The 24,089-nt window shown below is 38.1% G+C and overlaps 1 protein-coding gene across 3 annotated transcripts in view; it reads right to left on the minus strand.

Annotated features, from left to right (window-relative positions):
* LOC137235799 (axin-like) overlaps positions 1–24,089 on the minus strand; it is a 647,628-nt gene that overhangs the window by 46,190 nt on the left and 577,349 nt on the right. For all 3 annotated transcript variants that reach the window (XM_067758632.1, XM_067758630.1, XM_067758631.1), the window contains 3 exons: positions 12,286–12,382; positions 12,087–12,221; positions 11,773–12,028 (listed from right to left, as the gene is read on the minus strand). In XM_067758632.1, the coding sequence (XP_067614733.1) occupies positions 11,773–12,028; positions 12,087–12,221; positions 12,286–12,382 (488 nt within the window). The remainder of the gene's footprint in view (positions 1–11,772; positions 12,029–12,086; positions 12,222–12,285; positions 12,383–24,089) is intronic.

Here is a 24,089-nt window from a genome sequence, read left to right on the forward strand (position 1 = left end):
TTTGTTATTTTAGTCTCCTCTTACGACAAGCATGCCTATCGCGGGTATATTCTAACCCTGCTAACCCGCTGGGGGTAACAATTTGTGTTCGGTCGCGCCTATTGGTTGGGGCGAAGCACTGCTAAAACAGCAACAACAACAGCTATTTCGGCAGCTGTAAGAAATATTACCTTAACTTTTCTGCACTTTCGAGAACCCAGAAGTGTGAGAAAAGCCTACATAAGATTTTTTTTAAGAACGCCCTCATTCAGAATATTATTCAAAAACTCCCCATCTTAAGTTAATTTTACCATATTTCGAGCTAAGTTAGGGTTTTTATGAAAAACATTCCGAATTCTAAGATAGAGCTTTTTTAAAACAATTTCTGAGTCTGGCCGTTATTCAATCAAATTCATAGAATTTGAATTGCCAACCGAAAAAGTATTCTACTTAACCAATGCGTTGATTTGAGGATGAACTGCACGCTGTGCTCCGTTCTGGCACCCATGTCGGTAGATGTTATTTTTCATGTTCGTAACTTGTCTACGATGAATTCTCTGATAAGATTTAATATCAATTCACCGTCCCGGTATATGCGTAAGTATGAAACAGGAACTTCGTATGATATACTGTAAACGATGTGATATTCCAAGGTCAGTAAATTATAAGTTGGTTCAAGGACAACTGCTTTTTCGTTGTCAAAACTGCAGATCTTATCTTCCAAAGGATCGTTAAAATTTGTCTTATCAATAGTATTTGGAATTTTTTGTTCGTATATAAGATATGTGTTGCCTTCATCATCATCCTGTAACACGGGGAAAAAGTTTGATGTCATTTTAATTTGATGTGCAGTTATGAAATTTATTTTTTATATAAAGTCGAAGTTTCGCCCGGGCTGTCCGCTATTTTTCAGGGGCCTGGCACTTCACTCGTTTTGATATACACCATTACGCATATAAGTCCAAGCGCATGCACATATATATTTTATGATGACAACATAAAATCTTCCTGAACTTTGTCAGGGGCCTTGCACTGAACCCGTTTTGACATACACTATTATCCATATATGTACAGGCGCATGAATATATTGTCACGGATATTAGCATCACTAAGCTATACCATCACTAAGGCGATGCTAAGCGATATTTACGTCAATAATCAAATCATCACATATATAAGGCAGCCGAGAGATGTCACACACAGATGCATTTACTTATACGCCTATGTGTGCGCGGGAGACTGTAAACTACAAACATTCACATCAATAATTCAATCTTTATGTATCTACATAAACGAATAAATAATTGCATCTACACATATGTACCATGTACGAATACGAGCAGCGGAGAGTCAATGCGCAAACACATGCATATATCTGAGAAGTTTGAGAGCTACTGGACTAGTAGATTCTGGAAGCGCCTAAAAGATGTATAAAATTGTGCAATTTTGGTTATAGCTGAGAAGTTTGAGAGCTCATGGACAATGCTAGTAGATTCTAGAAAAAGGCGAACGAGGAAACCAAAGAGTATAAAAGGCGACAGGTGTAGAGGCGCTGTAATTCAGTTTGAGTTGAGCTATCATCAATCAGTTTGATTAAGCACGCGATCTGGCGGCCAATAGTAGAGTTTCATTTGAGTTATCAATCAGTTTGGTTATTAAGCCAGCGAGTAGCAAAGTATAAGTGTTATTGTGAAGTACTTTAATAAAGGCCATTTTTCCATTATTCAATATTGGAGTTATTTATTCAACAGTTTAGTGATTCGAACTTAGCAGAGGATTGCAAAGAAGAGGATTTGCAGCAAATTCGTTACAATTGGTGTCAGAAGAGGAATTGCTGAATAAATTCCGAAGATTGGGAATACAACTTGGGCATGGCAAAGTTCAGTGAATTGAAGATCCAGCAACTGAAAAAGGAGTTGGAGAACCGTGGATTAAATACAACCGGCAATAAGATCGAACTTCAAGCACGGCTACGAGAGGTAATGGAGTCGCAAGGAATTGATGTGGACGAGTTTGTCTTTTATCCTGATGGGGACGAAACAACAACAAAAATTGAAGAGAAAAACGAAACATCGCCGACGGTTACCAGCACAGACTTGAACATGATATTGGCTGCAATATCTGCACAAACATCGACAGTAGCATCAATGTCGTCGCAACTGGCATCCCAACTGAAAGCGCAACAAGCACGTATAACAGAAATGTCATCGCAAATATCCACCAACATGTCATCTCAGCTGGAATCGCAGGAGACACGCATAACATCCAAGATTGAAGCACAAGAAACGCGTATGGCAGAAATGTCGACACAGATTACATCAAAGATGGAGACACACAACTGAAAGAACAAGAGGCACGCATAACAGTACGACTCAAAGCGCAAGAGGCGCGTATATCACCAAAACTCGAAGCACGTATGGACGAGAAAATAACGCAGTTTGAGGAAAAATCGAAGCCGAGGTGGATGCTTTGAGAGGTCGTATACAAGAGTTGCAATTAAACCGCCCAGCTATTTCAGCAAGTAATACAAAGGTAAAAACACCATCGTTTGACGGTTCTCTTCCTTTCCAGGTCTTTAAGCTACAGTTTGAGAAGAACGCAGCAGTGAACAACTGGAATGCGGAAGATAAAGTTGCTGCACTGTTCGTGGCATTGAAGGGGCCAGCAGCGGAAATTCTACAGACGATTCCCGAAGGAGAGCGGAACAATTATGAAGCATTGATGGCTGTTGTAGAACGACGTTATGGAAGCGAGCATAGAAAACAGATATTCCAAATTGAGTTGCAAACCCGCTACCAAAAAGCAAATGAGACATTGCAGGAGTTTGCTTCAGATATTGAAAGATTGGCTCATCTTGCAAATGCGGACGCACCCGTGGAATACACTGAAAGAGTAAAAATCCAGTTTCATAAATGGCATATGGGACGTGGAAACGAAGCGAGCTACATACGCAAACCCAAAGCTGACATTTGCTGAAACGGTATCACATGCATTGACTCAGGAAACGGCCTCACTATTGAGTAAACCAGCATACAAAGCTCATCGTGTGGAAGTGGAAAGACCAGATTGGGTAGACACTATTTTGGAAGAACTGAACGGATCACAAGAGAAAAATGCCGGAGTTATTAAATGTTTCAAGTGCGGCAACCCAGGTCATATTGCACGACATTGCAGCAGCGGTCCCAATAGTTCCAACAATGTGGGTGGTCGTAAACGCAGAGCAGAAGGTGATGAGCAAATCTCCAAGACCACTCAATCGTTAAAGTAAATCGAGTCAGCCGCAAGGGGCGACAGCTGGTTCCCGCAATTGAATGCCCTCTCTATCTCGCAGATTGGAAGAAGATCGATCAATCTTACTGTTGGAGGACATGTGGACGGAAAGGAACGTTTACTGACTGTAGATACGGGTGCATCTCATTCCATCATTCGAGCGGATTTAGTCAACAAAAAGATAAGACCATTGCTTGGAGCAAGATTACGTACAGCCACGGGAGAGGACACCCAGGTAATTGGAGAAGTAGAATGTGAAGTCGCAATTGGGAACGTCACGGTAGTACACAATTTTATAGTGGCAGAAATTGTTGATGAAATCATAATTGGAGTGGACTTCTTAATCGACCAGGGCATCAAGATCAACATGCAAAGCAAGACGATGCGATATAAAAACATGGATGTACTACTTAATTTCGGCTACGAGAGAGGCTACAGCAGTAAACGAGTGCTGGTGGAAGAGAGTCAGCAAATACCACCAAAATCCGAAGCAGTCATCTGGGCAAAGGTTGATGGAGATTGTGGGACAAACAAATTGTGGGTTGTCGAAGCAGCAAACAAATCAGCACTAAACATACTTGTAGGAAAAACCCTGGCTATGACAAAAGAAGATGGACGTATTCCGATAAGAGTAATCAATGAGTTCAAGTCACCACTCAAAATGACTAAAGGAGCTATTTTGGGAAGATGCCAAGAGGCTGAAGTAGTTATTAACTGTGCACAGCTCCAGGAACACGTTTCAGCTAGTAATACTGATCTTTCAAATGACATCACGGCATGGATGCAGGGGCTAGGGGAAGCATATCAGAGTAAGGCAAAACAACTGCTCCTAAAGTACGCGAACATATTTGACCAGGATGATTCGAAACCAGGCCACACCAACGTTGTGAAACATGAAATTGACACTGGAGATGCGAGGCCGATCCGTCAAGCTCCACGTAGTGTTCCACTGGCGAAGCGGGAAGTTGTGAGTCAAATCATTCAAGAAATGAGCGACAGCGGCGTCATCGAACCATCAGCTAGTCCATGGAGCTCACCGGTAGTACTTGTAAAAAAGAAGGATGGAAAAATGAGGTTTTGCGTGGACTACCGGAAGTTGAATGACGTAACGAAAAAGGATAGCTACGCATTGCCAAGAATTGACGACACTCTGGACTCGCTATCTTGTACGAAATGGTTTTCCACGCTGGACTTGAAAAGCGGCTACTGGCAAGTGGAGGTGAAGGAGGAAGATAAAGAAAAAACAGCCTTCAGTGTCGGTGATGGTCTTTGGCAATTTACAGTGATGCCTTTTGGACTTTGTAATGCACCAGCTACTTTTGAGAGACTCATGGACCAGGTACTGAAATGACTACATTGGAAAACATGCTTGGTGTACCTGGACGACATCATCGTATTGGGCAAGAACTTTGATGAACATCTTAAGAACTTGGAGGAAGTTTTCCAAAGAATAGCGGGCGCTGGTCTGAAGTTAAGTCCCAAAAAGTGTGCGCTGTTTAAAAAGGAAGTCAATTATTTGGGTCACAAGGTAACGACAGAGGGCATCTGCACTGCGAACGAAAAAATAGAGGCTGTAAAAGATTGGCCAAGACCACAGAACCTACATGAATTGAGAAGTTTTCTTGGGCTGTGCACATATTACAGCCGATTTGTACCAAATTTTTCCAGCGTAGCCCATAGCCTCCATGAGCTTACAAGAAAAAACAAAGCTTTTGAAAGGAAGAAGGAGCAAGAAGTGGCTTTCCAAACATTGAAGGAGCGTTTGTGCACTGCCCCAATGTTAGCATATCCGATTCCAGGAGCAACATTTATTCTAGATACAGATGCGAGTGGATATGCTATAGGGGGCGTTTTATCACAACTGGTCGATGGACAGGAGAAGGTAGTTGCATATTACAGCCGTTCGATTGGAAAACCAGAGAGGAACTACTGTGTTACGCGGAGAGAGCTGTTGGCATTGGTAGAGTGCATTAAACATTTTCACAAATACCTCTACGGCCAGCGATTCCGTGTAAGGACAGATCACGCAGCGTTGAAATGGCTTCTGCAGTTCCGTAATCCGGAAGGACAATTGGCACGGTGGATCGAGCGACTACAAAGCTACGACTTTTCTATTGAGCATCGAAAAGGTAGTACCCATGGAAATGCTGATGCAATGTCACGAAGACCATGTAGTCTGGAATGCAAGCACTGCTCAAAGGCCGAGGCTAAAGAAGACATTATAGATGTCCGGCTAATGACTATAACGTGCACGGATGAATGGGACAAGGAACAACTAAGAAAGTGTCAGCTAGAAGATACAGATCTGTCACATGTTATGCAAGGGCTCGAACGAAACGAAAGACCAAGCAGAGAGGAGATGTCAGCAGAGAGTCCCATTGCGAAGTCATATTGGGCACAGTTGAACAGTTTAGAATTGATATCCGGTTGCTTGCAGCGAGTACGGGAGAGTGAGGATGGTCAATGCAAGAAGAAACTGATAGTTGTTCCCAGAAAGAGGATACTTGACGTGCTCAGCGAGCTGCACAATGGTCCAAGTGGAGGTCATCTTGGAATCACGAAGACACTCGAGAAAATTAAGCAGAGATTCTATTGGGTTGGTTGCCGTCAGTCGGTTACCGAGTGGATTGCCAATTGCGAGGTATGCAACAGAGCGAAAGGGCCCAAAACCCGAAGTCATGGCCAGATGAAGCAGTATATTTCAGGTGCACCATTTGAAAGGATCGCCATGGATGTCGCAGGTCCATTTCCTACTAGCAACCATGGAAACAAATACGTACTGGTGGTTATGGATTATTTCAGTAAATGGCCAGAGGTATACCCAATCCCAAACCAAGAAGCCGAAACAGTAGCAGAAGTGGTTAAAAACGAATGGGTTGCAAGGTACGGTGTACCAATGGAGTTAAATTCTGACCAAGGCAGGAATTTTGAATCAGCTGTGTTCCAAGAAATGTGCAAGAAGTTGGGCATTCGAAAAACACGGACAACTGCATTGCATCCTCAGTCCGATGGTATGGTGGAACGTTTCAATAGAACATTGGAGGAGCATTTAAGGAAAGTAGTAGACAAGTACCATAAGGACTGGGATACACACATATCATTATTCTTGATGGCCTACCGATCGGCAGTACATGACATAACGGGCCAAACTCCCGCAAAGGTAATTTTTGGCAATGACCTTCGACTGCCAGCTGATTTGAAGTATGGGATAGATGCCGATGCGGAGAGGAATGTCAAGAAATCCACTGGTGTCTTGGAAGAGCTAATAGAGATACACGATCTGGTAAGGCAACGAGCAAAGATTATGAGTGACAAAATGAAAGCGATGTACGATAAAGCAATTAATTCGGAAGGGTTTCAGGAAGGAGATTTGGTGCTGCTATACAACCCACAACGAAAAAAAGGTTTGTCCCCGAAATTGCAGTGTAACTGGGAAGGCCCATACAAAGTTGTAAAACGGATCAACGATGTAGTGTACCGCATACAAACCACTACCAAACCACGAACCAAAATGAAAGTGGTTCATTTGGAGAGATTAGCAGCGTTTAGATCGAGAGATTTGTCTGATCGGGACGATCAGACTTAGGTGGAGGGCAGTGTCACGGATATTAGCATCACTAAGCTATACCATCACTAAGGCGATGCTAAGCGATATTTACGTCAATAATCAAATCATGTATACACATATATAAGGCAGCCGAGAGATGTCACACACAGATGCATTTACTTATACGCCTATGTGTGCGCGACAGACTGTAAACTACAAACATTCACATCAATAATTCAATCTTCATGTATCTACATAAACGAATAAATATTTGCGTCTACACATATGTACCATGTACGAATACGAGCAGCGGAGAGTCAATGCGCAAACACATGCTTATATCTGAGAAGTTTGAGAGCTACTGGACTAATAGATTCTGGAAGCGCCTAAAATATGTATAAAATTGTGTAATTTTAGTTATAGCTGAGAAGTTTGAGAGCTCATGGACAATGCTAGTAGATTCTAGAAAAAGGCGAACGAGGAAACCAAAGAGTATAAAAGGCGACAGATGTAGAGGCGCTGTCATTCAGTTTGAGTTGAGCTATCAATTAGTTTGATTAAGCACGCGATCTGGCGGCCAATAGTAGAGTTTCATTTGAGTTATCAATCAGTTTGGTTATTAAGCCAGCGAGTAGCAAAGTATAAGTGTTATTGTGAAGTACTTTAATAAAGGCCATTTTTCCATTATTCAATATTGGAGTTATTTATTCAACAGTTTAGTGATTCAAACTTAGCAGAGGATTGCAAATAAGAGGATTTGCAGCAAATTCGTTACAATATATATTTTATGATAACATCATAAAATCTTCCATAACTTTGTCAGGGACTTAGCACTGAACTGGTTTTGATGTACACTACTATGAATATATGTACAAGCGCATGCACATATATATTTTATGATAACATCATAAAATCTTCCATAAGTTTGTCAGGGACTTAGCACTGAACTGGTTTTGATGTACACTCATATGAATATATGTACAGGCGCATGCATATATATATATTTTATGGTGACAACATAAAATCTTCCATAAGATTGTCAGGGACTTAGCACTGAACTGGTTTTGATGTACACTACTATGGATATATGTACAGGCGCATGCATATATATATTTTATGGTGACAACATAAAATCTTACAGAACTTTGTCAGGGGCCTTGCACTGAACCCGTTTTGATATACACCATTATGCATATATGTCCCAGCGCATGTATAGATATATTTTATGATGACACCATAAAATCTTCCTGAAATTTGTCAGGGACTTAGCACTTCACTTGTTTTGGTGTACGCCATGATACATAAATGCACAAGTGCATGTACAGATATATTTTATTATGACACCATATAATCATCCTGATTTTTGTCAGAGACATAACACTTCACTTGTTTTTGTGTACACAGTAATATATAGGTCCATCAGCGCATATGCATCTCTATATTATGGTGACACTTTTTTGGAGTACTTACCAAATCCTTTGATGATGAAAACTTTAGTTTTTGTATAGGATGACCGCCTCCAGCTTTCGCTCACACCTTTTGGCAATTTAATTGCAGAACGTTCAATTTATATCGCTTTATATTTTTGCAATTTAATTGCAGAACGTTCAATTTATATAACTTTCACTTTTTCGCGATTTTATTGCTGAAAATTTTAATGTTTTCCCGAAAGTTTAAAATTCACGTTTAGATTTTCAAATTGTCTAACGAGCGCGTCAAATAATTTTTGTTTATTTCCCATTTTTGGGTTTTTTGTAAACAAGACACTCACGTCGTTTCATTCGCACTCATTATATTTATGGGACATTTTTTCCACCCTGAAAAATATCCCAAAAACTTGAATTTTTTGACACCGAAAATTTTGATGGTGTTGGAATTTCAGGGGAAAGTGGTTAAAAGTGGGTAGTCATGGTTGGCAGGAAATAAAACATTAAATTTGTAATTTGGGTTTACAATATTGGCGACGAGTTTATTAGGAACATGCGTTTTCTGCAAGATGGATCAGGCATAATTCCAGGCATTGTTTGAGGCATTGCAAGTACAAAATCTGCAGATTTTGAAGCTACATCAAGAAGAAGAGAGCTGCTAAAGCAACAACAAAATTTAATTGACAATATTCTTCAAGGCGAATCGGAAAATATAAGGAATCAATCTGTGCTTCCTCAAGACTCAACGGCGTTTCCAGTTAAGTGTTTGGCTGATTAAATGTTGAAATTTGAGTATGACCCAGACAACAATCAAACGCTTGATGCTAATTATGAACGATATGAAACAGTTTTCGTAATACAAGGAGAGGCTCTGGATAATATATTTCCTTTTTCAGAATATATCTCCTTTTTCAGAAATTCAATCGGGAACAATATCAACGTTATGCAAATTCAATTGTACCTTCTAACCCACAAGATTGTACTTTTGATTGCACAGTGAAAACTTTGAAAAAATGTTTGTTTATAAAAAAACAAAGTTTGCAATGCGACATAAATGTTTCAACCTTGCGAAGCTCGACAATGAGGATTTAAGCATGTATGCCGCTCGTATAAATAAACTCGCTGCGAAGTTCGGCATAACACATTGTACTGCGGACGACTTTAAAGTTTTATTTGTGAGTGGTTTGAGAGACGTAAAGGACTTGCTGATTTTGGAAAAGCTTCTTGCGAAATTAGACAATAAGTATTTGGAGCTGGAAAGAGCAACGGATGCAGCGGCACGTGCAGAAGCCCACAAGCTGAATTAGCAAGATTTGATAAACGAAGCTGAGCGTTTAATCTGCTTGAAGCTTGACAAGGGGAAAGTTGGTGAGTCATCTCCTGCTCATTCATTTCATTCTTTGCAAAAAGTTCGAAGTCATCTATCAACAAGTTTAACTCAACGACTCGGGAGCAAAGGAAGGACATTCCTTGTTTGGCCTGCTTCCGTTGTGGTGAAATGCATTGGAGTGGTGGTTTTCCGTGCAAGGACAGACAGTGTAGTGAGTGTAATTAGGAGGGCCATAAGACAGGGTTCTGTGCTTTTATGAAAAAAATCAAGGGATATAAGCCGTTCGGTAAGAAAAATTCGAATGGAAACCGTGCTTCCGTCCATTCAATATATAACCGGAAATATATAAGTCCAGTTGTCAATGGGAAAGCAATTAAATTGCAATTTGATACTGCATCCAACATTACGACTATTTCGAGATCAAATTGGATTTTAGTCGGACAACCGTTGCTGTCATCTACAATAAGCACCAATGCAAAAAGTGCATCTGGTGCTTCAATTCCAATTAAAAAAAATGTAAGGCGCGATCTGCTTATTATTTATTATAATTGCGACGTTGCGGTGAACCTTACCTATACTCTGCCTAGCTTGCACCCTATTTCCAACACGTTTTTTTTCGTGGCTTTTTCTCGGCAATAGCTTCAGAGCTTCTTCCTGTTTGCTGTCTCTGTTTATACTCTTTTATTGTTAGCTTCTTTATGCTGGGAATATATATTGGAGCTCCGGCTACCTCGGTTCCTGGGCTATATTCCTCGATTGCAGTTCCCATCTAACTTTATTTATTTCAAAATAATTAAATTCGGCAGTATCTGTTTAATGCGGAAGGATCGCCATGTTAAGTATATGTCACCATCGCTCTACTTGAAATTTGTAGCATGGCTGGAAATATACCTTATGGGCCCGACGATCAAAATTAAATAAAGTCTTCACCCCCCATTCGATTTTGGTATCGGTCACCAAACTACCCAGGCAGTTCCTGCTCCGTGATCGAAGTGCCGCCTGCTGGCCCTTCTGAATCATCTACCGATTGGAAATGTGTGTCGAAAGCGCCTCAATGGACTTCTCATTAATATGTGACCTTTCCCCGCTTTCTTTTTTCTTAGTCCCTGGACTATGTTTCTCCTTCCTAGAACTTTTGATCAACCATGCTGTTTCCCTGGAGCACTCGATGTGTGCCCCCCCACAAACATTTTTCCATCAGACTCTCTTCGCTCTGGAAATTTCACGCTTATAGATCCTCAACAGACCCCTGCCCTTGTCTCGGCACGCTTCGCTTTCCGCAGCTTTTTCCAGCGTAAACATTTCTTTTACCTGTCTTCTAAGAAAACTCAGCTCATTCCTCCGACATGGCGGCTTTGGTTTTCCTCTGAATCTTCTTAGAGAGCAAGCTTTGTTATACAGTCATAAGCGTATCTGTTAGGTAATCATTGGACTCCTCCAGTTCCTCCAAGTTAGCCCCAGTTTTTTCTACATATTTCTGGAATTTAGTCCACATCGTTGACCCAGGGTTTCTAAAGGTTCCTCCGTCCTCTTCCCTCTTAAGGTGGATGCTGAGGCTGATGTTCGCTTGGTCGGAGAAGGATGGGCTAGCAAGAACCATCCAATCATACCTTGATGTATCACGTTCAGAGTTCAATGTAAAATTAAGAACATTGCTAGATTTTGGACCAACACAGGGACACTATCTCTAAATTGGTTTGCAGGACGTATCAAAATTGAGACTCGCCACTGTTACTCGCATCGCCCCTGCTTATTCTTCTGTCAATAAAAACTAAGTTGTATCAAATTTTGTAAAATGATATAGGTTAGCTTGTTTTAACATATCGATACTATATCGAAAACCTATTACCTAAACCCCACAATTTTTTGAATTACGTGTACTACTCAGTATCAATAAGTTTAACGTGTCAATATCATTTAACCAAATAAGGTATAACTGTTATTTTCCGAGCGCAATAAAAAACTGCGAAAATAACTTATTTTCTGAGCGAAAAATAAATATATAAAATAACTGTTAAAAAGCGATTTTTATAATAAAGGTTTGTATATGTAGTTATGATTTTGACACGTTTGTTGCACGGGTAAGTTTTTGTCAATTGGGTCAAAACCTTCAGGGAATAATTGGCTTTTTATATAAAAATATTTTACGGGTTATCACCTTTAAATATCCGATTTTCAAAAAATAGGGGCCGCTGTACTGCACATGATTGTATACGTACCTATATTCATGGCCCCGTCACTTAACATTCCTGAATCGTGCGTTATTGTACGCCTGCGTGATGGTAGGGGTGGGCAGGGCGAGATAGTACCCGGTGACCGATGAGGGGTTTGATCTTTCCAAACTCTTGAAACGTGTTGATCTAATATATCTTGATCATTGTCCTCTTCCATAGCAAATTTCTCACGAATTGCTTCCGCAAAAGCGCGATCGTTTGCAAGTTTCTCGTTACTCGGCATTGTATCATCTATGAAACGCTGAAGTGGTAAAATATTATATATTAAATGCGTATATTCATACATATCCTGAACATACATCAAAACGAGCAATATCCTCTAAGTCTTGTATACGTTTTACTTCCTCCAGTTTTGGAATAAGTAATGCTAAAAGCTCAGCCTCTTTCAAAGGTCGGTGTTCATTCGAATGTAGGCGTTGCGTGCGCGGTATAACCTAAATGAAGAAATTATAAAAAAAGTAAACCTTGGAAATGTTCATCTTAAATGAGTTTACTAACTTGAAAAGTATTTGTTTCTTTATTGGCCATTGCACTTTGACGTATCGCTTTGCTTTCATTTGAACTATGTCTTCTCTGAATATAAGGTCGTCCATCCCTAAAATTGTATAAGATAATAACTAAAATATATGCTTCTGCATAATTTTACATCACTCAAATTGATATGTCGTAAACATTTACACCGATTCGTTTTAATTCTTAAAATTTTCCAATAGAAATGATATGGGCATACTTTAAGTATTATTGTAAATAAAAAATCGCACACCAGTTTTGTAATAAGTTTTTAAAGCGCATAGCAAATAAACCCTTCCAGAAGAGAAATTGTGAACCCTCGATTAGACACGCCGCGTATTGCATTCCATGCGCCGCACAGTGTTCCGACTATATGGAGGCAGGTGGAAAAATTTAAAATAATTACTTCCGTGCTCTAATAGTAACAGAGTAAAATAAAAAGATCTATGCCAATTTCGCAGAGGCTTTATGAAATAATAAGTTAAGGTTTTTACATTAAAGTCTTTGTTAACTCAATCTTCCAATTCTCCGGCCAAAAAATTTCCTTTGCCATTCTATCTAATGCTAAAATCGTATCTAAGCGATCGCTGCTTCTATGTAAAATACAGGAATGAGCGTTCCGAAATACACTCAATTTAGGCCGGGGTGCCTCAAGGTAGTTTGCTGGGACCTGTCCTTTATACGATATTCACTTCTGACTTTCCAACGACTAATGAGGTTATAATTGCAACTTTTGCTGATAACACAGCTTTATTGTCACTGGGCGAAACTCCACCAAGTGCTACATCACATATTCAGCCCGAGCTGATGAAAATAGAAACATGGATGAAAACATGGAATGTTAAAGTGAATACCGATAAATCTGTGCATGTGACTTTCACTACCAGAAGAGAAACTGTTCCCCAGAAGAACTCAGTAAGATATCTTGGAATGCACCTAGATCGAAGACTTACGTATGAAGACCATATTAAAGCAAAGCGCCAACAACTTAAAATAAAGACAAACAAAATGTACTGGCTCCTTGGAGCAAAGTCTGAACTAAGTCTTGAGAACAAAATCCGATTATACAAAGCGATTTTAAAACCAGTCTGGACATACGGTATACAGCTGTGGGGCACGGCTGCCAATTCCATAATGGAAATTCTACCGCGCCATAAATGCGCCATGGTTTATTACAAACGAAAGTATAAATAGTGAAGTAATACTGCAATGAAATATGTTTTATATTTATTTTTATACTCTGCTACTTGTAAAAATTTATCACATTTGCTGAATGTTAACATGACAGATTGCAAATAAAGTAATATTATAAAAAAAAAATAATTATCTCATTATTAGATCTTACGATTTCTTCTCGAACACAAACTTGATTTTCGAGACCCGAGAAATAGAGAACTCGACTTCTCGTGAGATTCTCGTGTCTCGAAGTACTCGTAATTCTCGCGAGCTTCTCGACATAAACTTAATTGCTGTATGGACAATATTTAAACACTTGGTTTTTTTACTTGTGATTTTTTTTTTATTATATTGCTTTTCAATGACATTTAACTCAAAACATATTTATTATACATATAATTTTGTTCACAATATTTTATTTTTTTAACGAGACATCGAGAAAACGGCTTCTCGCGAGATTCTCGAATCTCTAAATACTCGTAATACTCGCGAGTTTCCCGACTTTCAATTCAGTCGCTGCATTGGCAGTATTCTATACATTTCGCTGTTTTTTAGTTGTGGTTTTGAGGAAATTTTCGCTTGTGCTCCAGAAGAAATCGTAAGCTCTATATGAAACAGCCAATGAATCAATTAAATTGAATGTCGAGAAATCGTAGTTAAAATAAAAATATAGTAGGTTTTGCTTCGTATTCCGCATTTTATTTTCAATGTAACACATGATAATAAAAAAAAATTATTTTCCATAATTTACGCTAAATATAAAAACACCAGAAAAATTCAAATTTAATTTTGCAGTGTCTACAGCAAAACATAATATGGTATAAGTATAAATAATAAGTATAAGTATAAACTAGCTTCACTTTGGCAACTTAACGGTTGCCCAACAAGCAGCAGCAATTTTTCCCCTTGGGGTACATTTAAGGATTTAAAAAAAAATAAAAATTAATTAAGAAAAAATGAAATTACCAGTCATTAATTTTAACTGACTACTAAGAGAACAAATTAAAATTCTCAGGTAGATTAAATAAAATTATTAGGGTAAACTAAGGAATTTTTTTATTATTCATGACAGAAATAACAAAAGAAGAGTTCGAAAAAAATGGCATAAAATTGGTAAAGAATTAGAAAATAAAATCAAAAATCGAAAATACCCCAAAAGTCACTGAAGAGGTTCCTCAAACCCCTACAGTGTTAAAGCAAGGTCCGTTGCCGATAACTATCGAACAGTAAGTATCGCCAACGGAACAGGTTAAATAAGCAAGGGGATATTAAAATCCCTGCACCTGTAGTTAGAAAAAAAAAACAAAAACTGGGCGGAAAGAAATTCCAAAAAAAGAAAGAACTAGCACAAATTTATGGTGCATTAAATCTTACAACTAGCTATAAAGAAAAAGCGAACTTAAAAGAAAAAATTTATGAAATAAGAATTTAAAAACTAAATTTTATGTACAAAAAAAACTATCAAATTTTTTATTAAATATTAAAGAAAATTATAAGTAAATTGGAATCTCTCTCTCTTGGAAAATCTTATAGTAAAAACCCCATTAATTGGGACGATTCGAATTTAAAAACAGAACAAAGAGATTTTGAAAAAGAATTAGCATGGTTGAAAAAACATTGGCAAACCATAGGTATGGAGAGAACCTTCCTTAAAAGATGTAAAAAAGCCAACCACTGTAGTTAAGGAAATTATGCTAGTGATGGAAAAAGTATTTCCAAATAGACATAAATAAATAAATAATAAAAATTTGAATTGTTTGTCTTAGACTCATTTAACAAAAAAGTAAATATTTTTTTTTTTTTCAAAATGGCATGGTGGAAAACCATACTAAATGGTATCATGATAGGTATTGCAGGATATGAGGTTGGTAAAGAAAACTCAGAAAATAAGGTATCAGAGAATAGACTAAAAAGGACGTGTGGCACTCGGGGACTGCCACGTTAAAGCTATTGCATATTATCAACTTATGCAATTATAATATTGTAACGAATTTGCTGCAAATCCTCTTATTTGCAATCCTCTGCTAAGTTCGAATCACTAAACTGTTGAATAAATAACTCCAATTTGTAATAATGCAAAATGGCCTTTATTAAAGTACTTCACAATAACAAACTGTGCAACGAATAGCTTGCTTAATAACCACACTGATTGATAGCTCAATGAAACTCTACTATTCAAAATAACACTGCTATTGCTCGCTAGATATCGTCTTAATCAAACTGCTTGACAACTCAAATCAAACTGAATTACTTCTTACTCGCCTGCCCCGCTTTTATAGTTTACGCTGCATATTTCTAGGCTCTTCCATTTCCAGAACTTACCAACTATATTCGTGTGTGTATAGTTCTCATATAGTTCCTACTTGTTTACAATTCTACTTTTTAGCGCTTCTCAGATGTACATATGTGAGTTTGTAGTTTACAGTCTCCCGCACACACATAAGCGTATAAGTAAATTCATCTGTGTGTGACATCTCATCTCTCGCTGCCTTGTATGTAAATGTTGCTCGTCGGAATGTGTACATATGTGTAGACGCAATTATTGATTCGTTTATGTAGATACATAATGATTGAATTATTGATGTGCATTCACGTCACTGCTTAGATCGGCTTAGAGCTGGCAGCACTCCTTAGTTTTGCTAATATTCGTAACACTGCCCTCCACCTAAGTCTGATCGTCCCGATCAGACAAATCTCTCGATCTAAACGCTGCTAGCATCGCCAAATGTACCACTCTTCTACTTCGTGGTTTCTCAATGCTTTGTATGCGGTAGATGGTATCACTGAGCTTCTTCACAATCTTGTACGGGCCTTCCCAACTGCACCGAAATTTGGATGGAACACCTTTCCGCCGGTGAGGGTTGTATAACAGTACCAAATCTCCCGCCAAGAAACTTTTCGAATTATTGTTCTCATGGTACCTGTGTTTCATCGTACCACTCAATACCCTGGTTCGTTCCTTTACACTCTGTTGTTTGGCCGATGAACTACTTCGTAGAGCTTGCGCTGGACGGATTTGCTTTGCATAATCAGTATCGTTCCCACGTTTCCCCACAGTAGTGCGCTCTGGATTGAAACTACCCTCGCATTCCTTCTCGAAAATTCGTTGCTTCATTTTCCTGCGTCTTTTAGGTTTTGTCAATGCCAGTGTTTCTCTCGCAGGTACTTTTGATTTTGATTTATTTGGCCCATCCGATCTATCAACCTTTGCCTTCGACTTTCGTGGTCTTTGTCGAGTCTTTTCCAACAGTACCCGATTACTGCTGAACCCTTTTTCCAAACTATAGTTAAGTGGTATGTCCTGGTTCTTATAGCGCATAATTTTTCTCCGCATATCGATCCTGATGTCATGGGCAACCAAGAAGTCCACTCCCAATATGACTTCATCAACGATCTCCGCCTCAACGAATTTGTGTAGAACCATGACTTTTCCAATTAATACCTCACATACCACTTCGCCTTGGACTTGTTTATACTCGCCTGTGACCGTACGCAACCTTGCTCCAGGTAATGACTTTACTCTCCTGTAGACCAAATCAGATCGAATCAAGGAATGAGATGCCCCAGTATCTACAGTCAGTACACACTCTTTACCATCCACATTCCCTCTGATGGTAAGACTGCTTGATTTCCTTCCAATCTGCGACACAGATATCACAGGACATTCAATAGCCGGGGCAAGTTTTCGTTCTTTACATCCGACACGCTCTTGCTCATTTCCGCCAGCTTTGCGTTTACGCCCACCCACGTTGTTGGAACTATTAAGGCCAAGATCGCAATGACGTGCAATGTGACCGGACTTCTCGCATTTGAAGCATTTGATAACTTTTTCACTCCGCTTTTGCGATCCTTTCAGCGCCTCCAATATTGCGTCTACCCACTCCGGCCTTTCTACTTCCACACGGCGTGCTTTGAAAACTGGCTTACACAGTAGTGAAGCCGTTTCCTGAGTCAATGCATGTGATACCGTTTCAGCAAATGTCAGCTTTGGGTTTGCGTATGTAGCCCGCTTCGTTTCCACGTCCCGTATGCCATTTATGAAACTCTGGATTTTTACCCTTTCAGTGTATTCCACGGGTGCGTCCGCATTTGCAAGATGAGCCAATCTTTCAATATCTGAAGCAAACTCCTGCAATGTCTCATTTGCTTTTTGGTAGCGGTTTTGCAACTCAATTTGGAATATCTGTTTCCTATGCTCGCTTCCGTAACGTCTCTCTAAAGCGCTCATCAATGTTTCGTAATGGTTCCGCACGTACTCTGGGATGGTCTGTAAGATTTCCGCGGCAGGCCCTTTTAGTGCCACGAACGGAGCTGCAACTTTATCTTCAGCATTCCATTGGTTCACTGCGGCGGTCTTCTCAAACTGTAGCTTAAAGACCTGAAAAGGAACAGAACCGTCAAAGGATGGTGTCTTTACCTTTGGATTACTAGTTGAAACTGCTGGGCGATTTAGTTGCAACTGCTCGATACGTCCTCTCAAAGCATCCACCTCGGACTCGATTTTTTCTTCAAACTGTAAAATTTTTGTATCTTGCGCCTCCAACTTCGAGGAAATACGTCCTTCTTGCTCTTCCAGTTGAGCAGAGATCTGCGATGATATCTGTGCTGAAATTTGAGCCGACATTTCGGATATCCGTGCCTCTTGTGCTTCCATCTTCGATGTAATCTGTGTCGACATTTCTGACATACGCGTTTCTTGTGCTTCAATCTTCGATGTTATTCGTGTCTCTTGGGATTCCATCTGTGATGACATATAAGTTTTCTGTTCTTCTAGTTGTGATGACATGTTGGTGGATATTTGTGATGACATTTCTGTTATACGTGCCTCTTGCGCTTCCATCTTGGATGTTACTGTCGATGTTTGAGCAGTTATTGCAGCCAATATCATGTTCAAGTCTGTGCTGGTAATTGTCTGCGATGTTTCGTTTTTCTCTTCAATTTTTGTTGTTGTCTCGTCCCCATCAGGATAAAAGACATACTCGTCCACATCAATTCCTTCTGCTTCCATTGCCTCTCGTAGCCGTGCCTGAAGTTCAAGCTTAACGCCGCTTGTATTCAATCCACGGCTCTCCAACTCCTTCTTTAGTTGCTGGATCTTCAATTCACTGAACTTTGCCATGTCCTTGTTTTCCTCTGGAATTTATTCAACAATTCCTCTTCTGACACCAATTGTAACGAATTTGCTGCAAATCCTCTTATTTGCAATCCTCTGCTAAGTTCGAATCACTAAACTGTTGAATAAATAACTCCAATTTGTAATAATGCAAAATGGCCTTTATTAAAGTACTTCACAATAACAAACTGTGCAACGAATAGCTTGCTTAATAACCACACTGATTGATAGCTCAATGAAACTCTACTATTCAAAATAACACTGCTATTGCTCGCTAGATATCGTCTTAATCAAACTGCTTGACAACTCAAATCAAACTGAATTACTTCTTACTCGCCTGCCCCGCTTTTATAGTTTACGCTGCATATTTCTAGGCTCTTCCATTTCCAGAACTTACCAACTATATTCGTGTGTGTATAGTTCTCATATAGTTCCTACTTGTTTACAATTCTACTTTTTAGCGCTTCTCAGATGTACATATGTGAGTTTGTAGTTTACAGTCTCCCGCACACACATAAGCGTATAACTAAATTCATCTGTGTGTGACATCTCATCTCTCGCTGCCTTGTATGTAAATGTTGCTCGTCGGAATGTGTACATATGTGTAGACGCAATTATTGATTCGTTTATGTAGATACATAATGATTGAATTATTGATGTGCATTCACGTCACTGCTTAGATCGGCTTAGAGCTGGCAGCACTCCTTAGTTTTGCTAATATTCGTAACAATATTTATGCAACATTTTGTTTTCTTTGATATTAATTCAAGTTTTGTCTTTGATATTAATTCAAGTTACACTTTATAAGCGTGGTGACCGATAAGAAAACAAATTGTTTACTTTTATTGAATAAATCTAGCGTTCAGGTCATCTGGCATCTGGCGGTTACCAGTGCCATCTACAGCGCAGTAGTGAAGATAAATGTACACCAAAGACAACAACCAATATTCGCATAAATAGATCCAATTTTATGTAATCAGCCTGTTGCTAACACCGAAACTTTTGCTGTTATTAACAGATGTTATTCCATGATTTTATGTACATATATCAGATACGGTTTTTTTTTGATTCAGTCGCCACGCTCAAAGCGCGCGATAAAATCTATGCAATAGCTTAAAATCAAAGGGAACAACTATGTACGTAATTACTGTACTAAGTTCAACAGCAACAAAGGCAATTATGTACAGCGTGTGTGTGTGTGTTGGTGTCCATCATCTAGCGTGCTGGTCATATGCCATCTTGCGGTTACCAGTGCCATCTACAGCGCAGTAGTGAAGATAAATATACACCAAAGACAACAACCAATATTCGCATAAATAGATCCCATTTTATGTAATCAGCCTGTTGCTAACACCGATAATTTTGCTGTTATTAACAGATCTTATTCCATGATTTTATGTACATATATCAGTCACGGTTTTTTTTGATTCAGTCGCCACTCTCAAAGCCCGCGATAAAATCTATGCAATAGCTTAAATCAAAGGGAACAACTATGTACGTAATTACTGTACTAAGTTCAACAGCAACAAAGGCAATTATGTACAGCGTGTGTGTGTGTGTTGGTGTGCATCATCTAGCGTGCAGGTCATCTACCATCTGGCGGTTACCAGTGCCATCTACAGCGCAGTAGTGAAGATAAATGTACACCAAAGACAACAACCAATATTCGCATAAATAGATCCAATTTTATGTAATCAGCCTGTTGCTAACACCGAAACTTTTTCGAACCTTTTTTGACAAATATCCGTTACGGGTTTTTTTGATTTAGTCGCCAAGCCCGCGATAAAATCTATGCAATAGCTTAAAATAAAATTTGAACCCACAGTTGAAATAGAAAAGAGAAATTATATTCCCGACAATTGGCTAACTTTTTTCATTAGCGTCTTCACACTATTGATTGTCACAATGATCATAATTAAAAATTACATAAAAAATAAACCAAGACAATTAAATAGCGTACAAGAACGTATTTAAAAACTTCAATACGTCTGCTTGAGTTCTTTCCATTAACCCACAGAAAGAAAAGAATCAATGGGAGAAATCTACAACACTTTAACAGCAGAAGAAATAAAAGCGGGAAAGTCTTATAAATGTATTAACAAAAATATCAGCATAAAATCTGAAACAGTAGCGAAACACTTCGCAACCATTTTAGAGTCGTTGCACAATTTAGGAAAATTAATACGTAAAGAAAGTACAATACTCACAAGAAATCAACAATCTGAGGCATATCAAATTTTTTCAAGTGTTAGAGATAATTTAGTATTTTCACTCGCAAGATATAACATAGAAGTAACAGTGCCACTAATTGAAGAAAATAAACTAACTGAAATACTTTAATTACCAAACACAAACGTCAAAATACCGAAAACAGTAGTAGAATTCATTAAGGCAGCTTCATCAGTGCTACCCGAGTTCGATGGTAAACAAAGAATCCGCATAATTTTTTTGGATGGTCTTGATATCTTTGAACAAATCAAAGATAATCATGATGCAATAGCAATATCAAAACTACGCAACAGGAAAAGCAGCAAATTCCACATCAATAGTAAACTTACTGAATCTTCTGCTAAATAGTTACATACCCATTATTAAAACCGAATTGATAGTAATATCACAATTAATACCCCAAGGAGTACATAGCTGGAAACGAAAATTAATATTAAAAGTTTTAAAGAAATGTCGGTGGAAGCATGCAAAATACTAAAAGTTACAACAAGATCAGAAACCAGAAAACCATCCAATAATAATAATAACAACAGAAATGAAGAAACTAAAAGTCACAATGAGAACCCTATAGTATAAGAATCGCTTAATAAATTTGAAGTAAGAAAACATGTCGAGCTCGTTTTCAATCCTCCGAAATTATATTTCAAAAAAGGAAAGAAAATTTGTAGCACAACAAATACAAGCAACCTAATTGTTGAGGATAAGATTTACTTAGGACAATTCTTTACCAGGCTTATGAAAGAAGCCGGCAATTTAGTACTTGTAAAAATACAGTTGTCCTTAAGAGACACATTGTTTAAAGATAATTATACTCGAGTAGGCAAATTTAAGGAAATAGGTTCCCAAGTTCTCAAAAATTTAGCAATTGCATTAACCCCAGAATATATGCATGTGACAAATGTCGACAAAATTAAAGAAATTCTTCATAAATATCATGACGTTCCTGTTTTTGGCCACCCAGGAATAAACCGCATGAAAAACAAGACCAAACAAAAATATAGCTGGAAAAATATGAAAAATAATATAAGAAAGTATATAAAAAATTGCATCCATTGTAAGAAAAATAAAACCAATAAACACATAAAAGAGCCAATGATCATAACGGAGACACCTCCGAAAGCATTTTAGATAGTAAAAATCCATAAAATCGGACCATTACCGAAATCGATACACGGAAATGAATATGCCGTTAATATTATATGTGATCTAACTAATTACCTAGTTGCAGTTCCAGTACAAGGCAAACATGCTGTAATAGTTGCTAAGGCCGTATTTGAGCATTTCATTCTGATTTATGGTTGTATGAAAACAATCATAACAGATATGAGAACCGAATACAAAAATGGTTTATTTGAGGAATTGTGCAAACTTCTTAAAATTGGGCATAAAACCTCAACACCTTACCATCATCAAACTCCAGGCACTGTTGAACGCAGCCATAGGACATTCAATCAATATGTACGTTCTTATATATCCAGTGACAAAGACGATTGGGATGAGTATCTCAAATATTTGTCATATTGTTACAATACAATACCGTCTACTATTCAGGGATACTGCCCTTTCGAGCTCGTCTTCGGAAAGAACGCCCTGACTTACGAATTTTTAGAAGAAAATAAAATTAGCCCAATATATAATCATGAGACTTACGATGAGGAAATTAAATATAGGTTACAAATAGCACAACAAAGAGCTAGGAAATTAGTTCAAGAAGCTAAAGAAAAACAAAAAATAAATTAAAATAGCAACAGCTACAGTAAGGAAATAAATATAGGAGACTTATAGCGTTTTCTTTTCTCGAAAAAGTGTTACGCTTTTTGTACGAAGCGCAAGGGTTGTAAATATAATTTGTTCTATTTATATATATTTCGTTCCTTTGTGAAAATTGTTGCCTGCTCGCAACGCAACAACGCTACACTTTTACCCTGCATAAAATGGCAGTGCAACCCTGCTAAACCAGCTGATCGTGACAATTTATTTTCGTAACTTTACAAATTTTTGGCGAAGAAAATTTAAATGAAGGAAATAATTGCTAATGAATTTTTATTATCATTAACAGCACGTTTGTGAAAATCAGCTGATACACAGGGTAGCCATTTATGTTCTTTGCATGCACTACAAATGTTCAAAACTTTCTGGGGTAGGAGTAACTCTATTGAGGCTTTACTATTTACTTAGGCAGCAATTTATTTCAGAAAAGAAAACGCTATTAGTATTGGTTAGATATGAAATCGGTCATAAGTTAGATAATAGATATAAATGATCCTACAGAGTAAAAAATATTGATAAGAATAACAATTTTACGTTAATTCCTCCTAGAATAGCAAGTAGAGACAGGACACATAAAGATAAGAAAATAATTCATAAAAATAGGGTTAACCTACTATAAATCTAAATTATTAATAAACAAAATAGACTAACTAGAAAATCCAATTACAACAGCATACACTTAAATAAATAAATGCATTTCACTTTACTCATAATTTTCGGTAAGTACTCGTTACATAATCACCCTTATCGCGAAGTTCACGCGGAAAAGTGTTCGCCTTCACTTCTTTTGTTCGGGTGAACTTCTTCCGCCTATCGGCAATTTCGGGCGAACAAAAGTTCACTTCGAAACAGCTGATGCTCCATTGCGAATTGGCAGTGAACAAATAATTTACTTACAATTGTGTAAATTTTGTAACCAAGCATATATTTCCTTAAAATACAACAAAAATAGAAATAAAAATGTAGAAAATAATGTTTAGTATTGCACTTAGGTTGGAATTGATTGAGCGTGAGGAGAATATACATAAATGTGAAAGCGGTTCGGAGGCAATTAAGGGAAAGTTCAAACCCTTTGGAGCTAAATGATTCACTGTAAGCTAAAAATTACTATTTTCAGCACTTTTGAATACCAAGTTAATTTTTTTCAATTAGTTATCGCCAATATTACAGGCTAAACAAGTCGGCATTCTAATATTTGCTAGTTATTCTTAGCACTCCTTGCCACCATTGAAGCAAAAATTTGGAGTTCCACTAATTGTAAAATTGTGTACATGTCTTCTTTTTTTCGCATAGGGTAAAGGCGTCGGAAAGGACCATGAAGTGGGTCTTAGCCAATCGTGTTTCAGAGAGGTGCTCAACATTTTGGAACCGTTGCTTTGTCCACAATGGATAACTTGGCCAACTGATACGTTGTCATACAAAATAGAATTTACAGCAATACAGGAATTTCACTTCTTCCACTCAGCTTCCGATTGTGCATTATTTATTGATTTATTTCTAATAA

Source organism: Eurosta solidaginis, unplaced genomic scaffold (genome assembly GCF_040869045.1).
Source record: "Eurosta solidaginis isolate ZX-2024a unplaced genomic scaffold, ASM4086904v1 ctg00001082.1, whole genome shotgun sequence".
NCBI lineage: Eukaryota > Metazoa > Arthropoda > Insecta > Diptera > Tephritidae > Eurosta > Eurosta solidaginis.